Source organism: Pholis gunnellus (assembly GCF_910591455.1).
Source record: "Pholis gunnellus genome assembly, chromosome: 7".
Classification (NCBI taxonomy): Eukaryota; Metazoa; Chordata; class Actinopteri; order Perciformes; family Pholidae; genus Pholis; species Pholis gunnellus.
In genome coordinates this window covers 18,967,662-18,995,387 of record NC_136533.1, presented here as the reverse complement: position 1 = coordinate 18,995,387, position 27,726 = coordinate 18,967,662, and the positions used below count along the sequence as shown (strand labels likewise).

Sequence of the window (27,726 nt, the reverse complement as noted above, 5' to 3'; positions counted from 1 at the left end):
GTTCTCATGTTTGTCTCGCCGTCTGTTAGCTACTAAACATGAATAAAAACACGGGACATGAATGCAAGTTGTCCACAAAAAAAAACTACTGGAAGTCAAGAGCTCATAGAATATCAACATCAGACTAACTAACGACTGGGTAGTGTTGATGAGTGTTACTAGTCTCTATGGCTGCCCCCCCCCTCTGCGCCTACTGTCTGAACCTCACTGCAGGCTTGTACAATGGATCGGGCCGGGTGAACGACATCACAGTGACAAGGCATAGCGCGGCTCCTCACGGCAGGAAACATGAAGTAGCACCTGATGGTGATGAAGAGGTTAATTAAGGGCCTGCATCGGAACACATCAAGAGTACCTGTATGGTAGTTTAAGTAGAGTAAAAAAATGAGATGTGTCTTGGGGGGGGGGGGGGGTGAAGGCAGCAGGAGAATGAAACGGTGACACAGAATACTGAGTCTGAGTAAATGCAGCAAAATCTCAAATAGGTCCTGGAAGTGGCATGATCGTTCCCTGCTCCACTACGGGGAACAGGACCGGCACACGTCACGTCATGGGTCCAGCATATACTGTCCATATTGTTCTTCTCTTCATGACACTGTCTCTGATTTGACTTCCTGCTGTTGATCGGATTCTGTGCTCTGAATAGTCTCGGAGCTAGAAATCTCTATGAACCACCTCTTCACTTCAGTCCAGCAGGACTATCTCTCTGCTGTACACCCTCGGGGACTTCCACGGGAAGTAGTTTTCAGATTAGGCGAAGCAGGTGGGCAGGGAAAAGGGGGGGGGGGGGGGGGGAGATGGGCAGTGGCATGACTGGTAAGAGCTGCAGACTGGAGGCCGGGCCTTCAGCCGTGGTAGCTGGGCACGGCCGCCTGCTTCTGGGAGAGTCGCAGCAGCTCCTCCCTGATGGCCTTGATCAGGGAGGCAGAGGAGTGGGCGGGAGGAGATGTATCCAGGGGAGGCGGGGCTGACAGATATCCCACCCCCGGTGTGTCGAGGTGGACGGGGGGCGCGGAAGGCTCCCTGATGCCACCTCGGGGCGTCTGGAAGACAGAGGAGGACGTGTAGTCAGGACAGTCCAGGAACTGAAGGCGGAGAGGAAGGACAGGGAGGAAGTGGAGGAAAACAATTGAGAAGAAAAAAGAGGAAACATTTCAAGTGACAGAACTAGAGATTGTGAGAGAAGAGGTGATGTATGAAATATAAGCATAACCGTATACATACACAAAATAAAACGGAGGGAATTAATGAGAGAAGATTGAAACAAAAACTCTCTTCATACTTTCTGCTTTCTCTTGTCTAGTCTGTCTGTTGCTCTCTCAGCCTCAAGCCCATTTATTCCTACTGAAGATGTTTATTTTTAAGATGAGGTCACAAACACATGGTTACATTTTTATAAAAAGCTTGGAAATGTCCTAAATCTTGTGGCACTGTTGTTTTTAGCAAACATTACTCAAACCGGATGAAATAGTGCTTTTGTAGGGGACTATTTTCAGCCATGGATGGATATACATTTGGTGAACAAACATGTGGCTGTATGGCACAGAGGAAAACGCTCCTGTAGATTAGGCTTCAGATGCACAGACAGTATTTGAAAGAATTACATCTGCGATTCACTCACTGCATCTTTTTCCGGCTCCGTCCTGGAGAAATGTTCCCCGTAGTAGTGGTTCCAGCCAATGCCTCCGTTCTGCCCTGGAGCCGCCCTGACCCCACCTGGGTAACCATTCATCCGGCTGGACAATCCCACCTGTGTAAGATGCTGGAGCTGGGCGCCTACACACACACACACACACACACACACCACATCAGAGCTACAGTAACTGACACTCAATCCTCAGCAGCCCCTTTAATATACTTTGATGCAATCACCGCAGTGTGAGCAGCACTCTGTCTCTGCTGTGCTGCACTCTGTTATAGTAAATGCCAGAATCCATTTCTATTAGCGCAAGTCACATGATGGCAGGCGCATCACGCTAGCTGCTTTAATAATTTAAGAGAGAGACAAGGCTCTTTCAGTCTGACAGGTTTATGGGCTGGAGGTGTTTATCTGCATCAAGGAACGGTGCTGTGGCCTCCAGCCAGAAGTCATCCGAAATAAACTGTGTCTACAGACAAACTAAAATATGCTTATCAACCTTCAAGTGTTGACAAATCTTGTCTTTCCATATGGAAACATATTTGGTACTGAAATGAAGATGTAAGAAGTGGAAATGGGATTGAGACGTATGCACGCCATGGGCTTTGTTTATGTCTTGACTCCAACAGTATCAGGAGTCATGAAACGTCGGGGCTGTTTGTGTCTGCCTGTGTTTCCCACTCGTACCTGTAGTTCCCCCTACTGGTCGCGGTCGGGCAGAGGAGGGCAGCTCGTCGGCGTAGAGGCCCCTGCTGGAGTACAGGCTGTCCGGCTGCAGCTGCTCACACTGCCCTGCAGCTTCTCCTGGTGGCAGGTAGCTCGAGCCAAAGGCCTGTCTGCAACACAAAGACATTCACTTCCATTTAATGAAACATGTACTGTGACACATTTATTGGAATTCCTCTCAGTTGCAGTCTCTACAGCATCATATCAATAGTTTCGACAGCGTCTTCTTCTGCATGTGGCACAAAACATAACCTAAAATTGGCCTCGTGCTGTTCATGCACTCTTTAACTGTGACACAACTAACAACCACGTGTGGCTGACAGCTGCTGAGGTTACGTTGGTCTTTGGGGAGCCAGTTCAGAGACCACTGTTTGGATCTGATCCATTAATGCAATCAAATAAATATAACTCCTCCTTCGCTATTCATGAGGTCCACCTAAAGGAAAACATTCCCACTGGTAAAGTGGTGGAAGAGGTGAACATCAAAGAGGCATATTACTTATTCATTCATACACAAATAGTGAATTTTCATCGACCACTCGACTAACCTGGGAGTCAGGCCTTGGACAGGAGGAGGGGACAAGCTCAGCTCAGTGAACCTCTGAGGAAGACCAGGAAAGACACACAGCGCTTAGCAGGAAGTGAGCAACAATGGTCATGACAAAGATACACAGGTACAATCAACTCATGAAATATCAAGTCACAGCTTGCTTACTGTATCAAGACAAAGATGATACAAATACTGCAATCAATGCAAAGACGGCTCACGGTGGATGTCGATATTTCTTATGAATGCAAAGCAGTGCTGTGTCTATTGCTGTGCGTAGTATATTTGGGCAGTGGGGCTCACTTCATACACGGTGTTGCTTTTACCAAGCATGGTTTTGTTGGATAGCATTCTTTTTTTTACAGCGGACCTTTGGCAGCATAATAAAGCACTGAACCAGCAAAAAGCTTGTTGTGGCTCCGCTGCTCACTGTTTCTCTCTGTATCGGTCACCTGGGTGAACGCTGGGGTTGGACTAAAGAGTGATTAATGGGTGATGATAGCTGGGAGATGCATTTAAGTAGATATTTTAGGAACGCAAGGGAGAAGTTCAGTTACCATCGTGATAATTAAGCTATAGACAAGACAGGAATGTGTTAAGTGTTACTACAATAAAACATCATTTCATAACCGGGAAACATGATACTTTTTAGTCTGTAAAATACTGATGAAGTTTTTTTTTTAAGTCATAATGCGGCCTCATTGCTAATCCAGTGGACAATAATCTTTACAACTTAATAACTTTTTCTCTGCATATAATGCTCGTGGATACTGAAAAACCTTAATTGTATTTCATTTGAATTTTTTTGTGCGGCACATGCATTAAACGCATTAATGCTTTTAATGCGTTAAGCATAAAAAGATCTTTGTATGGTAGTGATTTGCAAAGAGCTCTCTTCCATAAACAGCAGAAATATAGTATAAGTACAAACACTAACACTAAGCTTACACTACGCTAACAGACGCTAATGCAGATCAAGCGTATGCAGGGTACATTCCTGCAGAGCCTTAGGAGTTGTAGATAGCTGACGGGGGTTGTAAGGTCGCAGCTTCATGGGGGCGACAGATGGAGGAATACTTAACCGATTAGTTTGCTAAGAGGACACGATTAAACATGGAGCTATAGGCCTCACGCTGAGAATGAGCCGGAAAACGCTTGAGAAAGGGAGGAGATAGTGAATACTTAGGATTTTACGTGTCTCTTCACTGTTTTGCTGTTCTGCTATAACAGGGAGCCGATCCCGCTTTAGGCCGTGCCCAGATTAGTGACAGAATGCATTTTACCGGAACTTATACCGGCAAAAGCATAGACGCAAAGGAGAACCATTTGCTGCTAAAACAACGTGAAAGCAGCATGATTTGATGTCGACTCTTTTAAAGGTATCCTGTCGATTTAAAAGCCAGGGATGGCTACTTACACCAGGGAAAGGACTGAGAGGTTGGTAAGAGGGACCCCAAGGTCTGGGGCCACGGCCTGGAGGGCTGGAGACAGGCGGGTTGGCGTTGACCCCGGGGAGAGTGATCCCTGCTGAGCTGCCCTGAGAAGTGGGCGACACCAGGGCAAAGGCGTCGTCCAGCAGGGAGTGCATCTGCTGCCGCGCCTCCTCAATGGACGGCTGTGGAGGCATGTAGGGGGGTGGGGGAGGGGCATGGCCTGGAGGAGAGGAAGCGGGACCCAGGAAGACGTCGTCGGTGGGGGAGGGGCTCCTGTAAGGGGATCCTGGGCCTTGGTCAGGGTCCGACTGGAATAAACACGACACGTTTACAGACAGTTAAGAGGACATACGGTATTTTTAAGAGTGTGCAAACGTCATAATTCTCATGTACTACTCACCACGTAGGCCACATTGTTGACTCCGGGACACTTTCTGTAAACAGCGTCACTGTCTTCAGTGATGAGGTGGTCTTTGTCTGCCTCCATGAGGCCTCCATTCAGCTGCTCCTTCATTCTCTGCTTGGGAGAGCGCCGACCACGACTACTGAGAAACAAGCGAAGAAAGGTTCATTCATTTATTCATCTGAACTTTTTATTTACTTAAAGGGACAGTTCACCGCAAAATTAAAAACAAATGTTGTTCCTCTCAGCTGTAGTGTTATGTATCAATCTAGATTGTTTCGGTGTGAGTTTGGGAGGTGTTGGCCGTAGAGACGTCCGCCTTCTCTCCAACAGAATGGGACAGTATCTCAGTATCTCCAAAGCTAGGCAACTCACACCAAAACAATCTTTAAAGAATAAACGTCACGAGGACAAATATGTATTTTTGATGTTGGGGTGAACTGTCCCTTTAAAGCCAGGCTACATGTCAAATGTATTCAGCCCTACAAACCCATATACACATATCAACTTGTCCACCACAAAAGCAAACAAGTGCAACGACCCAAACCTCTTCCTGGATTCCATGAAGATGGGGGGCATCTGGGCATCCGGGTCCAGGATCTTATCGATCTGTATCTGTGCTTTCTGATAGATGCGATCCTGGTCCTTCGCATCTCCGAGGCCACTCGTCATGTCGTCCATAGCAGGGAAGTCGTAGTGGCCCTTCCTCTTGGCACGCAGACGTATCTTGTTACGATGGTGCTCGATCTCCGACTTGTGCCTCAATGCTACCTGGATCTGAAACAATGACCTCATTAGACACCATCTTTAAAATGTGCACAGATTAGACCAACTGCAGATGAGTTAAGACTTCAACAAGCAGGATGACATTATTTCATGCACATACAGTACACACCTTTAGTGACAAGAACTACAGCAGCATCAGATCAGGAATAATATAATGTCTGTATTAAATATTGTAAAGGACTTGCAATGCTGTCATCTGCTCCTATAAGGTCTTCTGTATTAAACTGATAAAAGTAATTCAAGTCTTTGATTCCTCCGTACCTCCCAAGGAGCCAATTTGGTCTTGAAACATTGTAATAAAGAAGAATATTTAACAGGAGCAGATGACAGCGTTGCCAGTGATGATGATTCACAATGAGTGTTGTGCATTGTTCAAGTTTGATGAATTTTATAGAAATAAGTTTCGTTAGTCCAGAATGCATTACTGTTTGTCATGTTCTTCTTGTGTTGCAAATGGGCTACCGCTGCATTTCCTTGTGCATTCCTGTGTTGCATGACAGTAATTGACCCTTAAGAAGCCACTCGACTCAAGAACATTCCTAAATCATCCCTCCACATTAGCAGATTGGTTTTCATATTTTAAAGAACCAGTTCTATACTTTTGAATTAACCCCCCCCCCCCCCCCCCCCCCCCCAAAAAAAGGATCAGATTTTGCAGAGCAAGGAAGTGAGAAGAGCGAACCCCTTTGTTGATTTGGTTGGTGTCAGACAGTTTGCCATTGATGGGGGGGCTGTGCAGTGGTGGGACAGGCATGGGCTGCATGGCGATAAGCTGGATTTTGTTCGGGAGTCTCCTGCTTGCATCTGTGGCACGAGACATCCGATCGACATGTTCAAAGATGGAGGCTGAGGACAGCTGCTCATTTGTACCATTCATAGGAGGAGGACCTGAGGAAGGACGCAAGAGGTCATAACTCAGCTCAGTGGAGTCATTGCAAGTCTAAATGCTAATGTGGACTTTAACTAGGGGTCGAGCACAGATGACTACTCCCGTTAAGATCTGGACGAAAACATTCACCCTTTTATTTAATTGACTATATTTGAAACATCGCTTGTAACACAAGTGTGGAGCAAATGTTTCCGGTGGCGACATAAAAATGAACACTGATTTCTATTTCCAAAAGCTAAACCTCATTTCAAAACAATGGGGTTGCCTTTGTTTGTGAAGTTGATTCTCTCCACACTGTGACTGACAGCTCAGCAGACAGTGATGGATGGTGAGAGCAATGCTACCACAGAAACAAACAGAGGACACACAGACACAGCTGCTGGAGGTCAGGCCGGAGGTCTACGGAGACACAGACGGAGGGAGGACTGACTCTTACCAATTCTATTCTTGCCTGCAAACCGCAATAGAAAGGAAAAATAGTTTTATTGAGGAGGAAAAAGATCAAATAAAAGCACCTAAAATAGAAGCGGTTGCTGGATATTGACAATTAAAATTAGAAACAGCCTGGGGAATCGAGGTGCCACCATGAGTGCCGTTTAAACTTTTAGAAAGAAAAAGAAAACAGGGAGGTAACAGCATTTGTGTAGCTGATAAAAGCTTCTCTTGTGACGTTCATTAATCAGAGAGAAGAAGGGAAGGAGCTGCTTCTGAGCAGAAAGAAAGCCGGTACATGACATCATACTGAGTGTCTCATATACAACCGACTTCTAAACATTGTAGCAGAGCATATACAGTCCCAGGCGGAGATTTATCCATAACAAAACAAGAGACCATTCCTCTGTGGGTGAGTCAGGCTGGAGTCTGGCTCCAGCACGTAGTCTCTGGCTGGCATTGCTGGCTCCAATCTATCAGCAGGCTGTCAGATAGAGTAACTTCAGCTATTCTTCCCCTTCTATTACCCTCTCGGGACGTCTTTTGACCACCGGATAGATTTCTACCAGGCGTTTCTTTTACCTTCACCGCTCTCCCCTCTGTAATCTTTATGTCTCTGCTTGAGTTGACGCTGCACTTTTTCTCGGTCTTCCTCTTTTTTTCACCCCTTTGAGTCTCCCCCTGCCCTCAATCTGGCCCTCTTGTCAATCAAATCAAGTTGGCTGGAGTTGGTCTCTTTTTGTCTCTTTGTGTCCGCCCAATCCCCCCCCCCCCCCCATCCTCAATCCCCCCCTCGTGTTTGGAGGAGTGATGTGAGTGTTGCCAAGGCTACTTGCCATTTAAAACATTGATGGGAACCTTACGGTTGTGCTTGCTGTCGTTGGGCGTGGCGTGGGCTCTCAGGTTCTCCTCAGTTGATTCCCGCTCGCTGGAACGGTCACTTACCACAGAGTCACCGTCAGACGGCGAGATCCTACCGGCAACACACACACACACACACACACACACACACACACACACACACACACACACACACACACACACTTACATAAATAATAGAAGCGCAAGAACACACTAACATGCTGAAATGCCATGCATAAATCGAAAATAGTGCTTTTCCAGAAAGATAAAAGCTGAGGAGACTTCTAAGAAATGCTAATATGATTTGAAGCTTGTAGTGCCACATGCTAAAAAGTGTTTCCACTGACAGAATTATTAAATTCCTGATGAATTTGTCCTGGCTGGCTGTCAAGTGAGGAGAAAACCAATTTCAATTCCCCCACTCAGAAACAAGGCCGGTGTAATGGGACATTATTAATGAAGACAGAAGTTTATGCTTTAAATAACTGCTGTGCCAAAGTGTTTTATATTATGTCCTTCAAATATAACTAGAGCAGGTAGCGTTCTGGGAGATGTTGGTAATGATGCACATATTCATTTACGTTGTCATTACAAATATAATAAGAACCATAAATTCAAGTAAATATAGTATGTGTATATTAATTTAAACTACCTAAAATAGGGCCAAATAAAATCGACTAACAGCAGAACAGAAGGGTTTATACCTTAGGTTAATATAAAGTAAGAAAGATAGACAGTCTGCCAGAGCGAACGGAGACGCTAAATGTCCAGAGCATCAATAATTAAACGCAGGATCTGTCAAAAGCTTTTTGTCAAGTTGACTGACTGTCCCAACTGAGGTGGAATCAGAGCAACGGGGTGAAAAAACAAAAACATTCCGTTAAATGTCTCAATAAATATCTTAGTACACCTTCATAACGTAGAGGATTAAAAAAACTAAACAAATTTCTGTGATTTAAGTGTTTTGATGAGGGGAGTAATCTGGTGATGCTTATTATTTTACTGTTGTTGTGTAATCTATGACAGCATAACCCAAACAGACATAACCTAACGTCATATTTATTTTGGTCTGTTAGAGTCTAAGTTGCTCCTCCTGCCCGGTACCACGAGCAGCACTGACCTTTCTCGCCTGCGACCGCTGCGGGACGCCTTGGTGGAGCTTTTGGACATGGGTGTGGGGATCTCCCCGTTCTCAGACGGACTGAGGCCATCTTTAAGGGACAGGGGGAGGGGCCCAGGCCCGGGCTCCTGGATCACCATGACATCATCCTTACTGTGCTGGCCAAGGTGCAGCTTGGCAAAGTCAAATCCTTTCACACTGGGAGCCTGCAGCTGAGGACAGAGGCAGAGGAGAAGGAACATTCAGTTTTAGGACATAGGAAGAGGAAATAAAGGAGGGAAGGCCATACAGCAGAAGTTAAATGGGTCAGATAGGGGGTGTGAAATGATTCACAATACTGGTAATGTATACTTAATGACAGGAACATATTTAGTATTCATCATTTTTAAGTGGAATCATTTCAATATGACACTTTGGCATCATGACATTAACCTGTAAGTCCATTCCATCCATCCAATCTTTAAAAACAAATTGTATTTAAATGTGTGACGTAGGTCAACTCAAAATATACAGCTGGAATTGTCACCCAGCCCTGCTTCCATGAGACATAATTAGACTGAATGACCGATGAATGAATGTCCAGAAGGGAGGCTCAGACAGACATTAATGAATAAAAAGACAGAATATGAAAAAGAGGGACAGGGAGAGATGTGGGGAAACACTGAGCTGCTCGCTCTCCTTTGAGGCGGTGGGGGATGGAGGCTGAAGATGGAAGCAGTGAGGCTATTTGAGTCGAAAGCCCTCGGGACTTTCCAACAGCAAAAGGGTAAACAGAGGATGTCAGACCTCACTGTGTGTGCTTGCAGTTTGTGTAACTCTGGTCTGGTGCCCCAACATGGCTCCTGGTAATTCTCTGATTTACAAGTACACTCACCGACTTTATTGATGCAAAATGTCGGGCTTAGAAGAGGCTTGTTGGTATATGAAGCTGCTAATCCTGAGAGAGAGAGGATATGTTTGTGCGTGCTGCTCTCCGCGGCACATACTGCAGCTGAAATAGTAAAAGCTGTTTCATTAGAATTAACACTGAGACTGACAGCTCGTGACATCCCCCATCTACTCACTAGCTAATACTCAGCCTGGTCTGATGGTAGATTGGGGAATCACTCACAACAAACAGTTGGTACATGTAAAACAAGGTCTATTAATCTACTACTTCACAACACAGTCATCTGGTATGTTCATCAGGAACCTATAGAATATAAAGACACCGATACCAAATCCACCGTAATCTGTGATCTGGGTTTTCTGTGTCTGGACATCCTAACCGGGTAAAGCAGGATCCTAATGTCTATTAACGCAAACAAGCACGAGCATCTACGACTACTGACCCATGTACCTCGTCCGCGGCTCTCCTCCCTTCAGTCAACACTTTAGTTCTGTCTTCTTTCTTTGTCTCCCCTGTTTTCACTGTCATTGCTTTGCTCTCTTGTCTTCTTTGTTCTTCTCCTTTAACTCCTTTCTTTTGAAATTTCTCTTTTTCCTCATCTTTGTCTTCTTCCTCCCCCTCTTCTTCTTCTTCTTCTCCTTCTTCCTCCTCCTCCTCCTCCTCCTCCTCCTCCTCCTCCTCTTCCTCTTCTTCCTCCTCACTGCTCATTGTTGGTTTGCTCTTGGGAAGAGTGTCTGGTGTCTGAGCAGAAGCAATGGTGGATAGCATAAATATTTCTAGTGATGCTCTGTGTCTGACATATCCAAAATTCAAAACCAAGACTATGAACTATTAATTACTGTGTTGTTCTTCACATAACTGCAATATTTAAACAACTACAAACACACAGAGACTAGGTCCTTTCTACAGCTTCTAGAAACCACCAGACAGCTTTGTACCTTCCCTCTTTTAACCTCCTCCTCTTCTTCATACTCCTCTTCTTCTTCCTCATAGTCCTCTTCCTCCTCACTAAAACCTATATCCTTTTTCGTTGGAGGGAGAGTCTGCTGAAGAGAGGTCCTTGACTCTCTGAAGGAGGTAGCAGACTGAGAGAGGGGGAACGGTGTTGAGTGACAGGTGATTGTGTTAAGCAGAGAGGGCGGGCTACGTGATAGTTACTTCAGCACATTAGATGAGTTGCATTCGCCCAAGCTGGAGAGTGAAGTTCACAGCTCGACTCAATATAAAAAACAATGTAAGTGGAGGGAAATGAAAGCCAGACACAGACAGAGCGATGAGTCAGGAAGCTGAAAAATACACAAACAAACCTCCACAACAGGCCAGTTGTATCTCACCATACACACAAAAAATAATCTTCATGTCTCCTTCACATTAATGTAACTATCAAAAATAAAAAAAAACACTTTTAAACTGCATCACAGATTAGAAACTTGGAACATAAAACACTCCAGCTTGGCTTTTAAAGCCCTGAGCTTGCTTTAGGCGTTGGTAACTGCTTTCAAGCATCACAACACGTTAGCACTGATATTTTGTATACAGTGTGTTGAATGTGCACCAGCACGTTATTCAGCGTCATATAACCCTTTGTTGGTTTGTGATTCTCTGGTAAACTTGACCCGGTTTGTCTCAAAGTGAACTGATATGTTCTCAGTCATTTCATTGTTGTATAACAACATTTAGTTAATCGGGATGTTGTGTATGAGGGACCTCATAGAGCAGAGGAACTCTCTCACGTCAATTAACTTCAGGGCAAAAGAGACGTGTACTTTTAATAAGCGAGAGAGGCAATACGAATGGCATTATTTCTGGTTCAAGTGAAGGCAGAAAGGAAGCACAAGTGTTTGAATTGTCACAACTGAAAATAAAATGGGACGAGAGGGAGCTGAAGGGTTGTTGGCGCTTTAAGTGGAAGAGGATGTGAGAAAACATCCCAAAAGGTTTGAATAAAATAAAAGAGCAGCCAAGGCCCATTAAATGCACTAGCAGCATCACGACGTCTGATCATCTCCTCTAATAAGTCTGGCTCATAAAAGTTTTACTAATCTAAAAGAAGACATGATGAGGTCCACATTCTGCACAGTCCTCCAGCACACTCATGGCAATGACTGATACACCTAATTAACTACAAGTTCGTCTGAATTTAAAAGTGGCCTTTATTTCTGGCTTTCCACATCGACTGCCTCGCATTACTCAACCCCATAGTGTGTTTATCAACCACCTGTAGAGTTGGACTATTGCACGCCATGTTTCTGTAAGATATACATTCATGTTATTTATATAATCTTATATTTAAATCAATAATTTACTCGGAACGCTGATTTGTCAATGTTTGACCCGCCCGCCCGAACCCGTGATATTTTCTAGCTTGGAGCCCCCAGTACGACCAGAGCACCACTACAACCTAATGTAACACCTGTAATACAGACATCAGCTGTTTGTATGCAGGTAACCAGGTGTGCTAATTACTGTCAACTTAAACATTTCAAATATGTCACTAAAAGAATGAGTTGTAGATCTGAAAAGACTTTTAAAACGGAGACACAATGAAGTCAGACGTGACGTGAGATTCTGTGCGACACTGATCCGACTCTACCTTCTGCCTCTGCTGGATGGAGGTCATGGCGTCTGGCTGGAACTCCAGCTTGTCCGTTCGACACAGTTTCCAGTACAGGATGGAAATGATGACGATGACGACGACGAGGGGAATCACGACCCCGACGACGATCCACGCGTTGGTGTTCTCGGCGTCGGAGGGCGACGCCGCCGCCTTCTCTACGGCTACAGACAAAGACAGGGAGCGAGGAACAGAGAAGGTTTAGTTTTTAAGTTCGGGCTTCAGACACAAACATATCGAGTCATTTCATTTGCGTATGTGGTTCGATGTTTCAAGCATATCCCTCTGTTGCCTTAAAGCCCAAGTACACAAACACCCTGAGAACGCTAAGCCACACATGCAGAATGGTTGGCTCTTCTCTCGCTGCTGTAATCTTTAATGCAGACCTTCATTAGTTTTAATTAACACTCATTGCATCCCCTGAGAAAGCACCGTAAGAGAACACAGTCGGCACAGAGACAGAACTCCCTTGAGGGGCTTTCATTAGGCACTCATCCCCTTGTTTGGGTTCTTAATGAGGAAGACGGGCTTTTGGTACAGCGTGTACAAAGGGAAGGTAATTAGCCCAAATGTTACTATAAACATACAAAGGAACACATGGAGCCAGCAGCTAGCTTGTACTCTTTTTTTTATTACTTATTAGGAGCTTGAGAACAATCCGGTCTCTCTTTCTTTTTGTTCCAACACCTATTCAGCTCGACTCAGTTAGTGCAACTAGACCTTGAAAAGTTTCTTTGCCGAGTGCAATTCACATGAGCAAAAAGCAAAAGAATCCCTGCAGTGCAGTGTGTTCAAAGGCATAGAACAACAAAACAACAAAGTCAATCCTTTTTGTCTACATCCACAGGTAAAAAAACATTTCGACTCCATACCAGCACCCAGGACAATGGCAGTGACTCCGTGTCTTGCTGTAGGACACTTTGACAACGTGGATACTTGTAGACATGGAAGCTCAAATTTAGTTTGTCCATTTCAGGGGCCATCTTGTTATTCACTACATCACTCTGCTGCCCTTGAATGTCTGTTATTTAATATGCAGGTGGTACTCACGCTGGGCCAAAATGCCCTGGACACGATATCCCAAGACGATGGCGGCCCTCTGAACGTCCAGGCTGTTGAGTATGTTGGCTGTTTGAGCTGCAGGCGTCCTCTGACCACTAGGACCCTCCACAAAATACACTATCTCCAAGGGGTGGTCCGCACCCACCAGCCGGCTCGCACTTACAACCTGGGAAGGGGGGGGGGGGGGACACAGTGTGTCATTCGTCTAACTATTGTTTTTAACTGTTCAGACTCAGAGAGATGTAAAGAAATGCCTTTAAACACATGGACATTTATAAAGTAACACGGTTTTCAATTAATACCCAATAAGATGTAAAGCCAACCTTTGTCAATAGAGCAACTTTAATCCATCTCAGAATACTGTTATCCAAGTCCTGAGTCCTTTCTTTACCATGTAAAGTACTATTTAAAGCGCTTAACAAATAAAATGTATCATTATCATTGATATTATTATTATTATCATTAGCTTTGAGCTACTGGGTTAAGACTATTTTGTGATAAAAGTGATGTTCAGGAGGCTTGAATCTGACAGTTGATGAGTAAAAACTCTTCAGTTTGTTTATTTATGTGTTTGGGGGCATTAGTTGGGTTCATGTGGGGAAATTGAAAAGGACACATTGGATGTGGAAAGGATGCAAAAGCCCCACATACCTGTTGGCTGTCTTACAATTACACAGATGTCCACAACTCTTTTAAACAGTTGCCAGACATCTTAATGTCCAGATGGAGGGAAACAGCTGAAGGTCACTCAATAAACCTCACTACACATTCACATTGCTCTGGGACACAAGCTGGAAATCCTCTTTGTTTGTGGTTTTTAGCAATTCTTTATTAGTAGGTATTTGTTCCCATTTACTTCTAACTTTGAGAACACACACACACACACAGCAAGGTGCAGACCAGTGTCAGCTTCAATTCAACATGCTATCATTTTGTTTCCATTTGTTGTCATAAAATATAAAATAAATATTTTCCCTGTGCAGAATTTGTGGCTTACAGACGGTGCTCACTGCTCAAGCAACTGGAAAAAGTGGTTTCCAAAAATGAACACAGGATTCACGGAAGATGAGGCCCTGCACTCTCGACATTAAAAATGTAAAGTCTGATGAAGGCCCTAATGAGCGAAGTGTCCCCGTTTGAATAAAACAGATGATTTTTTAATGCAGAGTGTGGTGCTTTATTTTCTATGGCATTCTGTAACGTTAACCGCTTTTGGAACCAAAATACAGGCCCCAACTTTTTGGCTACCTTAGCTGCCATATGATGTATTGAAACTTGTTATATAAGCCTCTGACAAAAACACACACACATACAGAAAAATATAAAGAAATAGCGTTCTGTATCCCCATGAGAGTGTTCATTGTTGAGATATTTTTCCATGTTGTCTAATACGTCTGTGTGTGTGTGTGCGGTCTCCCTCCGGGTGCCCTGAGGCACAGCACAGTCTGCTCTCTGCATTACTGGAAAGAGTAAAGCGCAGGTCATGCCTGGGCTGACACAGAAAAACGGCTGGGCCGGCTCTCTCATCCAGGGTCTAATCCATGCATGCTTATTAGAGTGGAAAGACGGCCCGGGTGAATGTGTGTTATTGCACGACCCCGATTCAACCTCCTCTTTTATCCGTCTAGGCAGACTCATAAGCTATTCTCAAAGGTGACAACACCACATTGATTCTGTCAAACTCTGTCTACACCATCTGTTTAAGATATTGTCTATGTGTGTGTGTGTGTGTGTGTGTAAGTGAGCGAGATAAAGGATTCTTCTGAAGTTTAGACGCTCAGTCTAAGTCACCTCACTCTCATTATATTCAACAGACACTCAAAGATGAGTGTCTTTGAAATGCAAAAAAAAAAAAAAAAGGGCTACAAAGAACACAAACACGTGAGGGCTTCTATGTATAACATATTCATATTGGAAAGACGGAAGGGATGCCAAAGTCTAAAATTAAAGACCTTATCTTAGCACAGAGACGAGTACCGAAGTCATGTGGGTTTTATGGAGACAACGCAGCAGGAGGCAGAAAGGTCAGAAAGAGTGAGGCTGCTACTATAGGCCAAAAATGATACTCATCACTCTGACAGCCCCCGTGTTTAAAGACCACCATGTGCGCTCAGACTTTATGAGGTCAGCTCAAATATGCATCTCTCGTCTCCCATAACAAGTCTCTCTTATCTGAGCGTTTGGCCCCAACTCTTCCTCTGATTTCTAAATCGTTCACCGTCCCATGTCTCTGTATCTCTACCTCCGTAATGTCTAACCTCTGCAGCAGACAGACACAGAGAAAGAGGAACAGTTAATAATTGATCTGCTCTTAGCAGCTCTGTGGCACACACAGGAGACATCAAGTAACAGGACTGGAGAAACGAGGAGGAGGAAAAAGAACAAGGACTCATGAGGTTGTGGTCTGTGAGTGGCTTGCACCCCCCCCCCCCCCCACCCCCCCCCCCCCGGGCTGAATGGGATGCTGTTGCCATGGAGACAGAGCACCATCCTGTCCCCTCAGAGATGGGCCAAGCAGGTGCGGGACAAACCCACAAAAGCGAGTGCCTGATTAGTAAAGCAGGAGGGGCTTTCAGTGGTTACAAACACTGCAGCGCTCACATAATGAGCTCTCAGTACTCAAGGCAAGGTAGTGGAAGAGAGCTTTCATCAGGGAATAACGATGTAAAAAAAGCTCAAGGAAGGAAGCTTTTTTTAAGATTTAGGGAGTAATCCTTTAACAAAGCTCCTGTAAAAGAGTTTGGAAAGTTTTGTTGGGTAATAAACAAGAAATTAAACTTGTATTTATTTTGCATACTTTCAAGAGAAAGGACACTTTCATAACAGCCTAATGTTGAGTTTTAAAAGTGAAGTTGTGAAATGATGTACCCTGATTGCCTTTCCCCCCCAAAAAAAAAGACCTGACATGAAATTACTCCACAGAAATTGTTTATAATTTCTAGTGAGGCTTTATATATTTTGCAGCTGTGAGAATAACCACTGAGTACAGTATTGAATAAATGAATAGATAGATTCAGTACCTGAACACTGCTGTTGCCTATGAGGGTTGCTCTCTTAACACGTCTGATTGATCCCGTTGCCTCCTCGAGCAACATGGCCACCCGGCGTTCTATGTTGGCTTGGAAGGTCCTCTCACCCGCTTTCTGGTCCAGCACACCCAGGAGCACTGAGTACACGACAAAGACAAGAAACATCATTTAGAGAATCAGCACAAAGGGTCTCAAACTTAAGTAGCTGTAGCAGCTTTTCACCACTGAAACCAGGTACCTGTTCTAACCCAGGAGGAGCGAAGCAACTGGCTGGTGTTCAACTCTGGATAATGGAAAGCTGTTAGAGAAAGGACAACATGAGATTTAAGCAGAGTAAGGTTTTAGCTATTACAGTAAATATGACATATGAGGAGGTGTAGTTCAAATATAGAGGCAACTCTGTGCTACTCACGCTCAGCGATCTGCAGTACAGGAAAGCCCATGTAGTAGCTGAATTCCACCATTGTGAGCTTTATCAGAGCATTGCTGACCTCCGACCCCACCAGATAACCCCTTGAACCGCGCACTGTGAAGGTCAAGTCCACTGGCTGCCTCACCAGTCTTTGTTCCTGATATTTAGGAGCAGCCATGGTGATGTTAACGATCTAAAAAAACAATTAGACAGAGATGTACTGTTCAGCGGCCAGATGTTTGCACAACAGAATGTCTAAAACATTTTATCAATGTGATGTTGATGTTGTTTGTGTAAAAGCTAGTTTGCCTCTGTAAGAGTTCAAACAAAGTGAAAACCATTGCTTTCAGTGATCAGAAACTAGAACACAAAATTGGGCAGCGTGGCCCGAGGCACAGCATGTTTGTCGTCCATAAAACATTTCCAAGCTGCAAAAATAAAAAAATGCTTGATTTAATACTTATTCCAACTAAAAGACGATAATACAGGCATCAGTGTAATAGGATTACACAAAACTCTACCGAAGCCAACTAACCACACAGCCAAATAAGCTCTTTATTAACAAACAGTAAGCTTCTTTTATACTCAAGTACGAGGATCCAAGTGATGTATTCTGGCGTCTTGTTGAGTGATGGTTAGATGGACAATGAGGTGGGAAGGATTATTAGTGAGGACAGTCAGAGTAAGGAAGGAGCTGCGTTTTAAGGTGCCTATGGTCATAACATCTGTGTAGTGACCTGAAAGACTAAGATTGTGGATAAAGCTGGCAAAAATGAGCTTCCTTTGCAAAGTGTCTGTACCCACAGGGTGCTCGGACATCAAAAGGGCTACTATTCAGAGGGCTCAAGATTATGGTCACTGGGTCATTCAGCATCGATGAAACGCATCCTAATGAAATCATCTCAGTGCAATGCAAGAGTGAGGCGGATCAAGCCTCCCTACTTCCCGGTCCCACTCACATGCACCGTGAAGTTGGTCGACTCCTTTGAGCGCCGACGCACTTCTGCAAAGGCCATGGTCAAACCTTTCTCAATGCTCTCACTGAAGTTGCAGAAGCGCACATCTATGTGACCGGGAACAAACTGCAGCACTGCGCGGAGTGAAGACAAGTGGAGTTTTAGATCAGGTTTAAAAACTGTGAAGGTTATCACATAGAATTAAAAATCTTGACAGCTTGTTGAAAGGCCGTTTACCTGTGTGGACTTGATATTTATGGTCTGGTGTCGTCCAGTTGGGAGTCAGAGACAGGAACCGGCGTCCAGACCTTCGCAGAGCGTTGATGACGGATATGGCCGTGTACACAACTGGACCAGACACCACCCGGAACACAAACTTTGGTGGGGGGTCCACCACCTTCAGAGGCAAAGCAAGAATATATGACATAGTTGAATCCCTCACAGTTAAAGGACTTGTGTTTAATGAGCAGCTGGTGTTTTTGAAAGGTCACCGTGGTCTTGATGTGACTACTCCTGCGGTTTGTTTATCACAGAACCGCTGATAAAATACTCAGGACGTGGTCTGGCCTTGTGGTTCATCTGCACCACTGTGATGTACACACTCACACAAATACAGTACATACATATTCACACAACATACACACCAGAAAACAACGTACACACATATTGTATGTGGGGACCTTTACACGACCATCCACCTCAGAATCACTTTATATTCTAATAGGATCTCTTTTACACCAAATTGTGCCCATGTTGCCCTTAAAGGCCCTTCTTTATTGCCAAAAGAAGGCTAACATCTTGCAGAGTATTACCTTAAAATTAATAGAATATCTTAAATGTACCTGCAGCTCCATAGACTTGTTAAATTCCCCCTTCAGTATGTCTCTCACTTGAGATTTGGCATATCCAACAGTGGCCCCGGAAGGAAAACCTTAAGAAAAAAGCATAAGCATGTTATCATGGCCTATTCCATTACAGTTGTCATAAGCATGTCTTTTTTTTTTTAAATCATATTTTTTCGTCACAATTTGGAGACATCATACATGTGGAGAACATTTTTTTTGGGGGGTAATATACCACAAAGCATAATTAAATGTCAAACATACCAATTTTTACTAAATAAGCAGGCCTGTCAAGGTTGCAGAGGTACGGTCTTGGCGTTGGTGCTGTTGTTGTGGACCTTCCGCTGGCGGTGGAGATGATGTTGACACTAGTTGAGGCTTCAGTGGTGGCAGTAGATCTAGTTGTGGCTTGATGGGAAGTAGAGGTGGCAGCTGTGGTTTTGAGTACAGCAGAGTCTGTATTAGCTTCACTGCTAGTTGGGATCAAGGTCGTTGTGGCTGGAACGTCAACTCGATCTTCAGTAACCCCCTGATCACCCAACACGCCCGAAGTGACGTTAGATGTGGGTTCAGTTGAAACTAAAGTTACATTGAGAGTTTGTGCAGTAGTGACAGTAGGGTCTTGATGGTTGAAGGGTGTTGATTCTGTCGTACCAGCCGTGGTGTTGGCAGCAGGTTCGGTGGAAACAGTGGAGAAGGCTACGGTTGCGGTTAAGACAGGAGTGGTGTGTATGGTGCTCGATGGGAAGGACTCTGTAACAAACCAATGGACATCTGTCAGAGAGGAGGAAAATATGACATCATCTGGCAGCAAAGGCGTGACACTGGGTAGCATAGCTTCTGTTAGCACAGTGCTGCCCGGGCCAACAGTTAGAGTGTGTGCAGACCACACTGTGGTGGACACCTGACCGCCCCAGGCAGAAGACGACGGATCAAAGAAGTGGGATGGAACTATGGACGGATCCAGAAAAGGCTCAGAGGCGTTGACCAGCTGAGGACTCTCCTCTGTTGTTACTACTGGGGTTGACTCGTCTTCAGGCTCAAACCCTGATGGATCACTGGAGGACTCGTCCTCAGTCAACGTGGTGTCATTGGTGGCGCTGCCTGTGGGTGTGACGTCTGTAGCACTGACGGACACCACGGTAACGTTCCCTCTGTGTTCAGCTCCGGTGTCCGAACCGTTGCTCTCCTTGGTCAACTGGGTGACGTAATACTCCAAGCTGTTCATGTCAGGCAAGAGAACATCCGTCGGTTGAATTGTGAAAGTATCGGGCCAATCTACGTCTGATGCGTCGGGCATATCGCTGTTAGCTGTGGGAGTGGGGTCCAGTGTATAATGAACTGTAGAGGACAAAGAGGAAGGATGGATGGATTTAAGGGGAACAGTGGCGCTGTAGGCCGTGGTGAGGCTGGGAGAACGTGAGACGTAAAGCGGTTGCAAAGACGAAGGGGATACGCCCACTCTGGAAGGGAAGGATGTGTCATAGCTTTCCGTATAGTCCTCCAGATCATACGAGTCAGTGGGCACCTTTGTGACCAGGGAGTAGTCCTCGTCATCTGCATTTAGGAATGACATCGTCTCCAAGTAGTCTCCAGATCCCCAGTCCACTTCCATGGTGTTGGTGGGATAGAAGTCCTCTAGAGGGACCTCAGTGGGTTCAGATGAAGGTGATGTAGGGTGGGGGGCGATGAAAGGCACATCGTAGCCAGGGGCCAGAATCTCATCTGGGTTCGGTAGGCTGTTGATGTCACGCGTTGGTTTGTTGTCCTTCAAGGGGGCGCTGCTGGGGCTCAGCTGGTTCACATCCAAGATTCTACTAAAAGATTCATCTGCCGCAAAGTCAGTGGAAGACAGTTTAGGGGGCTCAAGAGGCTGAGCAGGAAATGAGGTCACGATTGCCTCCGTTTGCTCTGATGCACCACTCTGCTGCTTGTTGATTGTTTGCTGCTCAGAATTAGGATCTAGATGAGGGGTCGTTGACCTTGTTGAGGGGCTTAATGACGCCATGGATGTATTTGACTGAGGCTGCAGCTGGGATCTTGTAGGAGTTGGAGAGAGAGAGAGAGATTGCGTGGAAGACTTTGTCCTGGCCAGCTTCCAGTCTGTGAAGAATTTAGCGGCCTCCAATTGTGGACTAGACCCCAATATAGGTTCAGAGGGGCTTAGTGATGAAGTGGCCAGAGGATGCGGTTCTTCTGCAGGGACCTCACTTGCTGCCAAGGATTTGGAGTTTTCGAAAGCAACACGTCCCCACTGAAAATGCGTCATGTCGGCAGTCCTAACTACATGGTTTGGTTCAGAAATGGATGGCGGGGCACCAGGTGAGTCTGGGTCCTCAGAGGCAGTATAAGATGAGGCTGGTAAGGCGGATGGTTTGAACCCTGTTGGACCATGTCCAGGAAATCCCACTGGGTGGTTTGTGGAGGCCAACAGAGACTCATCTGCAGAGGAACAAAGAGAAAGCTTCAGTTTAGTATTGAATGTAAGAAAGATTCATCACCGACTTCAAACAGGGATGAGGGATTCAAATGCTGCCATTAACTGTTATCACTCAATCGGATTTCTTTTAAATCACCAATATAGGGACCAACTTGAACCTTGAACCAGGTTATCAAAGTGAAATCTCGAGGGGAATGATTTAGATGTTGCCTTTACACACGTATCAGGATGACTGGACCTGAACGACAACGGCATTACATCGACGGTAATACTTTAGTTTGAAATTAATCGCCTCACGGTTGTTTGCCTCTGCCAACCAATCATGTACAGTTTGCATCCATGTCGGTCCAAAATGTCACTTGTCACAATGACATCAGTTTATCATTGTAGATAGAAACTGTGTTAAGCTCCGTGGGCCTTGAATGACCAGAATTTAAAATTGATATGTGAGGAAATAAAAAAATTTGGAGCGGTTCACAAGGACGTTTTAAAGGATTACCATTCATCATAAATGAGTCCTTGTGAGACTGATCCCATCTGGAGCGGAGGTCACAGAGTGATGAATAGACTGTATCGTACAGAAAGACACTTCATTCAATGTGTAGGAGGAACCTGTGGCGGGTCTAGAATGGTATATGTAACCTTGGCCTATATTTAGATACAAATCAATACTCATACCGGCAAACTGATAAGAGGTGAAAACCTGAAACCCTGTCGGGGGGGGGGGGGGAATTATATTTTAAATATAATCTAAAAAATTAAGTGATAAGACATTTATTTTAAGCAAAAAACTAATTTATTATTCAGTTATTAATCAGTATTTCAGCTCTAGTTTAACAGCTGGCTAGTTAGCTTTTTTTTAATCATTATTATTATTATTATTAACCTTTATTTAGACAAATTCCATTGAGACTGAGGTCTCATTTTCAAATGTTTTAGTCAAATAAAAACAAAGTTAGCGAGAGTAGTGAGAACCATCGCCTATACAAAATAAAGTGATTCGTTTTCATTGAACCCTGTTACTGTATGGCTTCATATTAACTTCTACTGTTACTGTTATTTTATTTTATATCATTTTATTTTTTAATATTTCATCTCATTTTTATACTTTTAGGATTTGTTTATTATAGGGGGATTTTAAGCAAACATATGCTCCCTGTTTGTTCAAACAGTTTGTTCTACTTCAGTGTCCAAAGTGCAAAATTCAGCCATGACTCATCAGAAACATCCAGACTGTTCTTTTACTTTTTTAAACTTTGAACTTTTGTTTTAAACAAACAGAAGTCAGTTCACTTAGTCTGTCAGTTCACCTTTGTTTGTTTGTGTGAGTGTGTGTGTGAGTGTGTGTGTGTGTGTATGTGTGTGTCAGCAGAGGATAAAAGTCCAGCTTCGTTCTTCTGGTTATTCAATTTTTACTGCTTGTTGAGTTGCATTGACAAAAGACCAGAATCATGAAGGTTTACCTGCTGCTGCTGCTGGTGCTGCTGCCACTTTGCTCAGGTACGATCAAACACTCACACATTTAACTCTTTAAACTGAAGGTACGATCACACACTGGGGTTGAGTTACACATTTAACCATTTTAACAAATGACTCAAAACCTATATTGTTACAAAAGTATTTTCTGAGGTAAATGTAGGGTCTTTTTTAGCAACAAAAACACACTTGATATGATTTACGAAGGTTATTACAGGTCAACCACAGGAATATAGCAGTCTGATAAGGCAGTTGGAGTTAGGGTTGGGGTTAGCAGCAATGGGCGCTTTTGTCAAATTCAACCCAGGAGTCCCAGTGAGAAATAATAATGATACACTTTAAGCAATATGTGAAACTGTAAACAATGTCATATTTAAATGGAAAGTGACTAATAATAATGTTTTGGTGAACAGTGAACTTAACATGATCAAATGCACTCAAATGAGACATCAGCCGTTAGCGAGGGTCAAGCTAGCACTCATCATAGCCAAAGAAGTGCTGCCTCAGCACTGTTCTGTGGCCTCATATCACGTGAACACGCCTGGTTGTTATGTGCACGGGTTTAGAGACTATTTAAATGTTATAGCATCCGACCAGCTTAAAAAAAAACAGGAGAACCGATGTGAGCGTGAACTACTTCATTTTTTGGGACTATGAACTTTGTGAAAAATGAACATGAACTAATTTGCTTTAATCAATAAGTGTGATCTTACACTGATGGCAGCAATGGAAAGTGTGATCATTAAAGCTGATGTGGGTCTACCTGTTCTGGGTCATCCACTCAGTTTTTTCACTGACAGTCCTGCAACAATTATTTTGACAAATATGTCAGGTCTCAGTTGACATGTGATCACATGTGTTTGTGTTACAGCTCAGAAGTTTACAATCGAGTGTTACGGTGAGGATTTCCTGATGGTCAACAACATGCTCCTGGATTGCAGCGGCCCAGTTCAGCAGGCCTGCTACACCAGAGGTGAGTGTAAATCTGGATTTTAAAGATCTTTGTGTGGAATTCAAAATAACATTTAAGGATTAAGACGTTGGTCCAGTAGATCTGGACGATAAATACCTATTTACATTTGCATCTCTATAAAAACACAATATGAATTTGAAAATGAAAGTCTTTTTATTAATATTCTCTGGCATGTGTGGACGTTCTAGTCAATGAGTTTGCTGTTTACTGTTGCAGATAACGGAGAAAAGGGTTGCACTCCTAAGGAGAACTGCTCTAAACCTGGATGGACCTGTTGCCACACCAACCGCTGCAACGCTTGAGCCAATCACAGCGCAGGAAATAATGCCATCATGGAAAAACATGCAGTGAAATAAAATGAGGGAGATCTCCTATTTGGACTTTGACTCACGTGTCAGTGTTGTTTCTGTGAACTTAATAAACCAGAGTAACCTCCTGAGTGTGTCAAATGTTCAGGAACAATTTTAAAGTTTTTTGGTTCAAGAGAAAGTACACAAGTACTTGAATTCAAACTATTAATTCATAAAAACTATTACCAGCCTCATCAAAGACACAGGAGAAAATGCGTTGAAATGCTGAAAGCTGAAATTAATTGCAAAGCACCGTTGAAAATACAAAAATGTGAAACTGCCCGAAAAATGTCGAAGCCCAAAAGCATTGAACTACACTGATGAAAAACCTTCTACTGTAAATGTATAACTGGCAGAGTTGGAAGCTAAACTGCATTATCTGAAGAAGCTAAAAGCAGTAGTAGCAGAAGTTGTTGTTCTAGTAGTAGTAGTAGTAGTAGTAGTAGTAGTAGCAGCAGTAGCATAATTAGTAGTTGTCATATTATTAGTAAGAGCATTAAGTATTTAAACAAAGAAGCCTTATTCTGAGCTTCATGTTATGATACAGTTAATCCATGGGGCTTTTATTTTGAAAGGGAGTGGGTGGGTGGGGGAGAGGAGACAGAATCATAACGTTTGACACACAGAGAGGTTATAAAATGACAGGCTTCATCACAAGCATTCCAGTTAGAATTCACTCTGTGGGCTTTTATTTAGGGTTAGGTTTGGTTGGGGATGTGGACTTGTGACTTGACTCAGGACTTGCTTTAGGAATTGGACTTGACTCGGGACTTGTGACTTGGAACTTGACTCAGGACAGAGGACTGTCCAGCAGCATTATCAGCCGTACGGAGCGGTTTTGAAGTCACGGTTTGCGCTTTGAGAAAGGCGATGGACACAAAACGGAGGACTTTCCTTTTCTTATTAATGCTTATTTTGTTCTGCACTATTATTGTGAAGTTCACAAACAAACTGTAAACGAACAAAAGAATAAACGCTCTCCAGTACGACAGGGACTTCCAGTCACCCAGCAGAGTGTACAAACAGACAACGAAACCGAGAGGAAACGAGTGAGACGTAAACTGACCACATTTATTTATTTATTTAATCTAGTAAACTTTGATTTGTAAGTGTTCATTTTAAAGTTAATTTTATGTGTGTGTAAGAGAGAAAGTCAGACCTGCAGCCTTGAAACTAAATTTGTCCGTTTCAGTTTATAGAGGCCCATCATAGAGGAAGATCTTAAGTTACTGAATCGACTGTTGATACAAAGTGAAATTTGAGATCTATAAAAACAGTGAGGTTGGTTTACCAGCAAACACGAGTCATTCAGCCTCGCTCATTTTACCGTACATCAACTGACATTTACAGAGAAATGTCAATAAGGTGAGGGAGTAAGAAAATAGTCACAGGCTAATACACTGCCAGTGATGCGAAGATGACGCGAGGCTACGAGGTGGAATCACAATAAAAGCTGACAATGGGGAACATGCTGACGTGCCTGCACTGACCATACGCTCCAAAGCTAATGAGTGGTCATTCTGGCTCAGCGCCTCGATGACCTGAGCTTTTTACTGATGCACTCTGGGAGAACGTCTATCCCTTCTTTATGGTACCTGAGCGTGGAGTGATGGATGGGGCAGTTAGAAACTCTCCTTCTTACACACATTAACATCCTTAAGGGTGACATTAGTGAAAATGGCAAATATGGCTGATGCAATACATTTCCCACTCAATTTGAGTGCCAAAAGCCCGTCTCTCCATATTGCATAACATAGTGTCATGCATAATTGAATTTTGGAAGTGCCTTCCTTGATTACACTACATGTATCTTATAAGTATTCAAAAAGGCCCGAACAGCTGAAGGGAAAGGAACAGAATAGTTCTGAGATAATTGATGGTAATTAACTTGTTAACAGTTCCACGTAGGCTGTAGCAGTATAAGTTAGCCTCTTTATGAGCCTAAACATGTTTCATATTCAAAGCCCAAACAGAAATGTGTATGTTTCTGATGAGAGAAACCTTCCCCTCACATTAAAGGAGATGCTATCCTCTGCTTCTTGGGGTTATAGATAATCAAAATGACAGACAGACCACATCAAGGCGAAAAAACACACAACAATGCAGACTGCATGTCTTGAACGGGGCGAGCCTTTAATGGCGCCGTTATTTCCATCGCCAGAAGCGAGTCACCAAAACTCTCTACGTGGTGACTCAGCAGCTGCTGGTCTTTGTAGAGGCTCTGCAGAATCACACACACACTCGAAAACAGACACAGAATCAGCTGAGGGAGAAGACTATTTTTACCGCTGGGAGCACAGAACAGATCATTTATAAAAAAAAAGCATCAACAAAAAAAAAAAGAAAGAATATACTTCTGTAGAGTCATCTTCAATTTACTGCATCGCTTCATACAACAGGACTGCCTCTGGCTCGGCCCCGGAGAAAACTCCCAACTTAATTACAACCTACCACTGGTACCTTAATTGAGTCGGCATGCTGTTATAACAGAGCCCATTGGAAAAAGGAAAGCCGAGACTTTCTTCTCTGAAAGCTGGTCTGCGCTGCGCATCCTCCACACAGCCACACTGCTCTCTGTCTGCTGTGCCAAGTGTCTGACCGCTTAGGGATGTATCATGCAGCTGGGCGCACACACACACACACACACACACACACACACACACACACACACACACACACACACACACACACACACACACACACAAGAGCATGGACCAACTCTTTGCTCACTCTGAGCAGACCCAAAGCCCAGGAGCATGGAAAGAAGAAGCCACAACATTTGGTGTGCTGTGCTCGGTCAGGTCTTCTACAGCTGATTGTGAGAAAGAATACTGTTTAAACTGGAATCATGAGAATAAGTGAAGTGAAGTGAGAGGTCAATGTGAGTGTGTATCTCTGCTCCCTGAATCATACATATGGTATATGTAGAACTCTGCGCTTTCCATTTGGCTGTAAGTAAACATGTTAAGTGCTGCGGATGCATAAAAGAACAGACAAAGACTTGTGCGGACAAGCTCTGCAGGAGGCCACGTTTGTCTGAAGAACGTGTGCATGTTTGAGGTCACACTGCGGTGCATGACCCCAAAATGTCACCTCATCTCAGCACGCCCCTACGGTGACAAACTAACTCGTTTAGAGTCACATGTAGGACAATTCAACATGCATGAACGCAGGACGAGACGTCTAGATAATTAAGACAGAGACTATTATTGGCAGGGAATTGGTTATAACACTGATAATTGGACTGATCGTGACTAATGTGCAAATGATGGTGGTAGATAAAGACTAACCCTCCCCCCATGTTAAAAAGCCCAAAGAACAGGTTTCTCACCCATTTAAATGACACCAAGGCTCAAAGCCGGGCATAATTGAGGGCATGGCCGCTTTGAGTGACAGGTGGGTGCCGTAACAGGTCGCTAGCCGCCGCCACACCTGAACCCACTCTAAACTTCAAAACGGGCCTTTCAGAAACCTCCGACTGACTACGTCCATATTTTATACGGTAAATGTTTAATCTTAATAATTAAGCAGGCACGATCTTCTAACTCGAAGGCTACTTCCAGGTAATGACAGACAGCAGCCGGGCACTGACCTGGGGCTGAGGTTACAGTGAGCAGAAATTGACAAAGGCCTTCAGGACTAGGCGGCGCTGCCACCTGTCCCTCGAAACACGAGTGCGTCACACCCGGCTGGCCGCTCATTGTCTGTGAGACGGAGCAGTGAGAGCCCTGCAGAGGGACGCCTTCAAATATCAGGTCACCAGAGCGCTGATGTTATTCTCTTCTCTCCTTCTAATCTCACTCTCCCGGTCAGTCACCTCTTCTCTTTCTGGAATATGTGAATAAAA

The 27,726-nt window shown here is 44.1% G+C and overlaps 2 protein-coding genes across 2 annotated transcripts; one reads left to right on the top strand and one right to left on the bottom strand.

The window, feature by feature from the left end:
- Window positions 1-845: 845 nt before the first annotated feature.
- On the bottom strand, window positions 846-20,648 carry LOC306699041 (UPF0606 protein KIAA1549; the record flags this gene model as incomplete). Its single annotated transcript, XM_079163542.1, has 22 exons — window positions 846-1,085; window positions 1,622-1,776; window positions 2,327-2,475; window positions 2,914-2,966; window positions 4,330-4,653; window positions 4,746-4,890; window positions 5,296-5,525; window positions 6,217-6,448; window positions 7,688-7,828; window positions 8,837-9,048; window positions 10,176-10,434; window positions 10,698-10,810; window positions 12,319-12,503; window positions 13,390-13,567; window positions 16,422-16,567; window positions 16,669-16,728; window positions 16,843-17,035; window positions 17,802-17,932; window positions 18,036-18,195; window positions 18,641-18,729; window positions 18,905-19,072; window positions 19,295-20,648. The coding sequence occupies 22 exons, from the start codon at window positions 20,646-20,648 to the stop codon at window positions 846-848; spliced, it is 4,917 nt and encodes a 1,638-aa protein (XP_079019668.1).
- Window positions 20,649-22,496: 1,848 nt separating this feature from the next.
- Window positions 22,497-23,886, top strand: LOC306698187 (uncharacterized protein). The gene is made up of 3 exons (XM_079162399.1): window positions 22,497-22,580; window positions 23,428-23,529; window positions 23,746-23,886. The coding sequence occupies exons 1-3, from the start codon at window positions 22,532-22,534 to the stop codon at window positions 23,829-23,831; spliced, it is 237 nt and encodes a 78-aa protein (XP_079018525.1). The 5' UTR covers window positions 22,497-22,531; the 3' UTR covers window positions 23,832-23,886.
- Window positions 23,887-27,726: the final 3,840 nt, after the last annotated feature.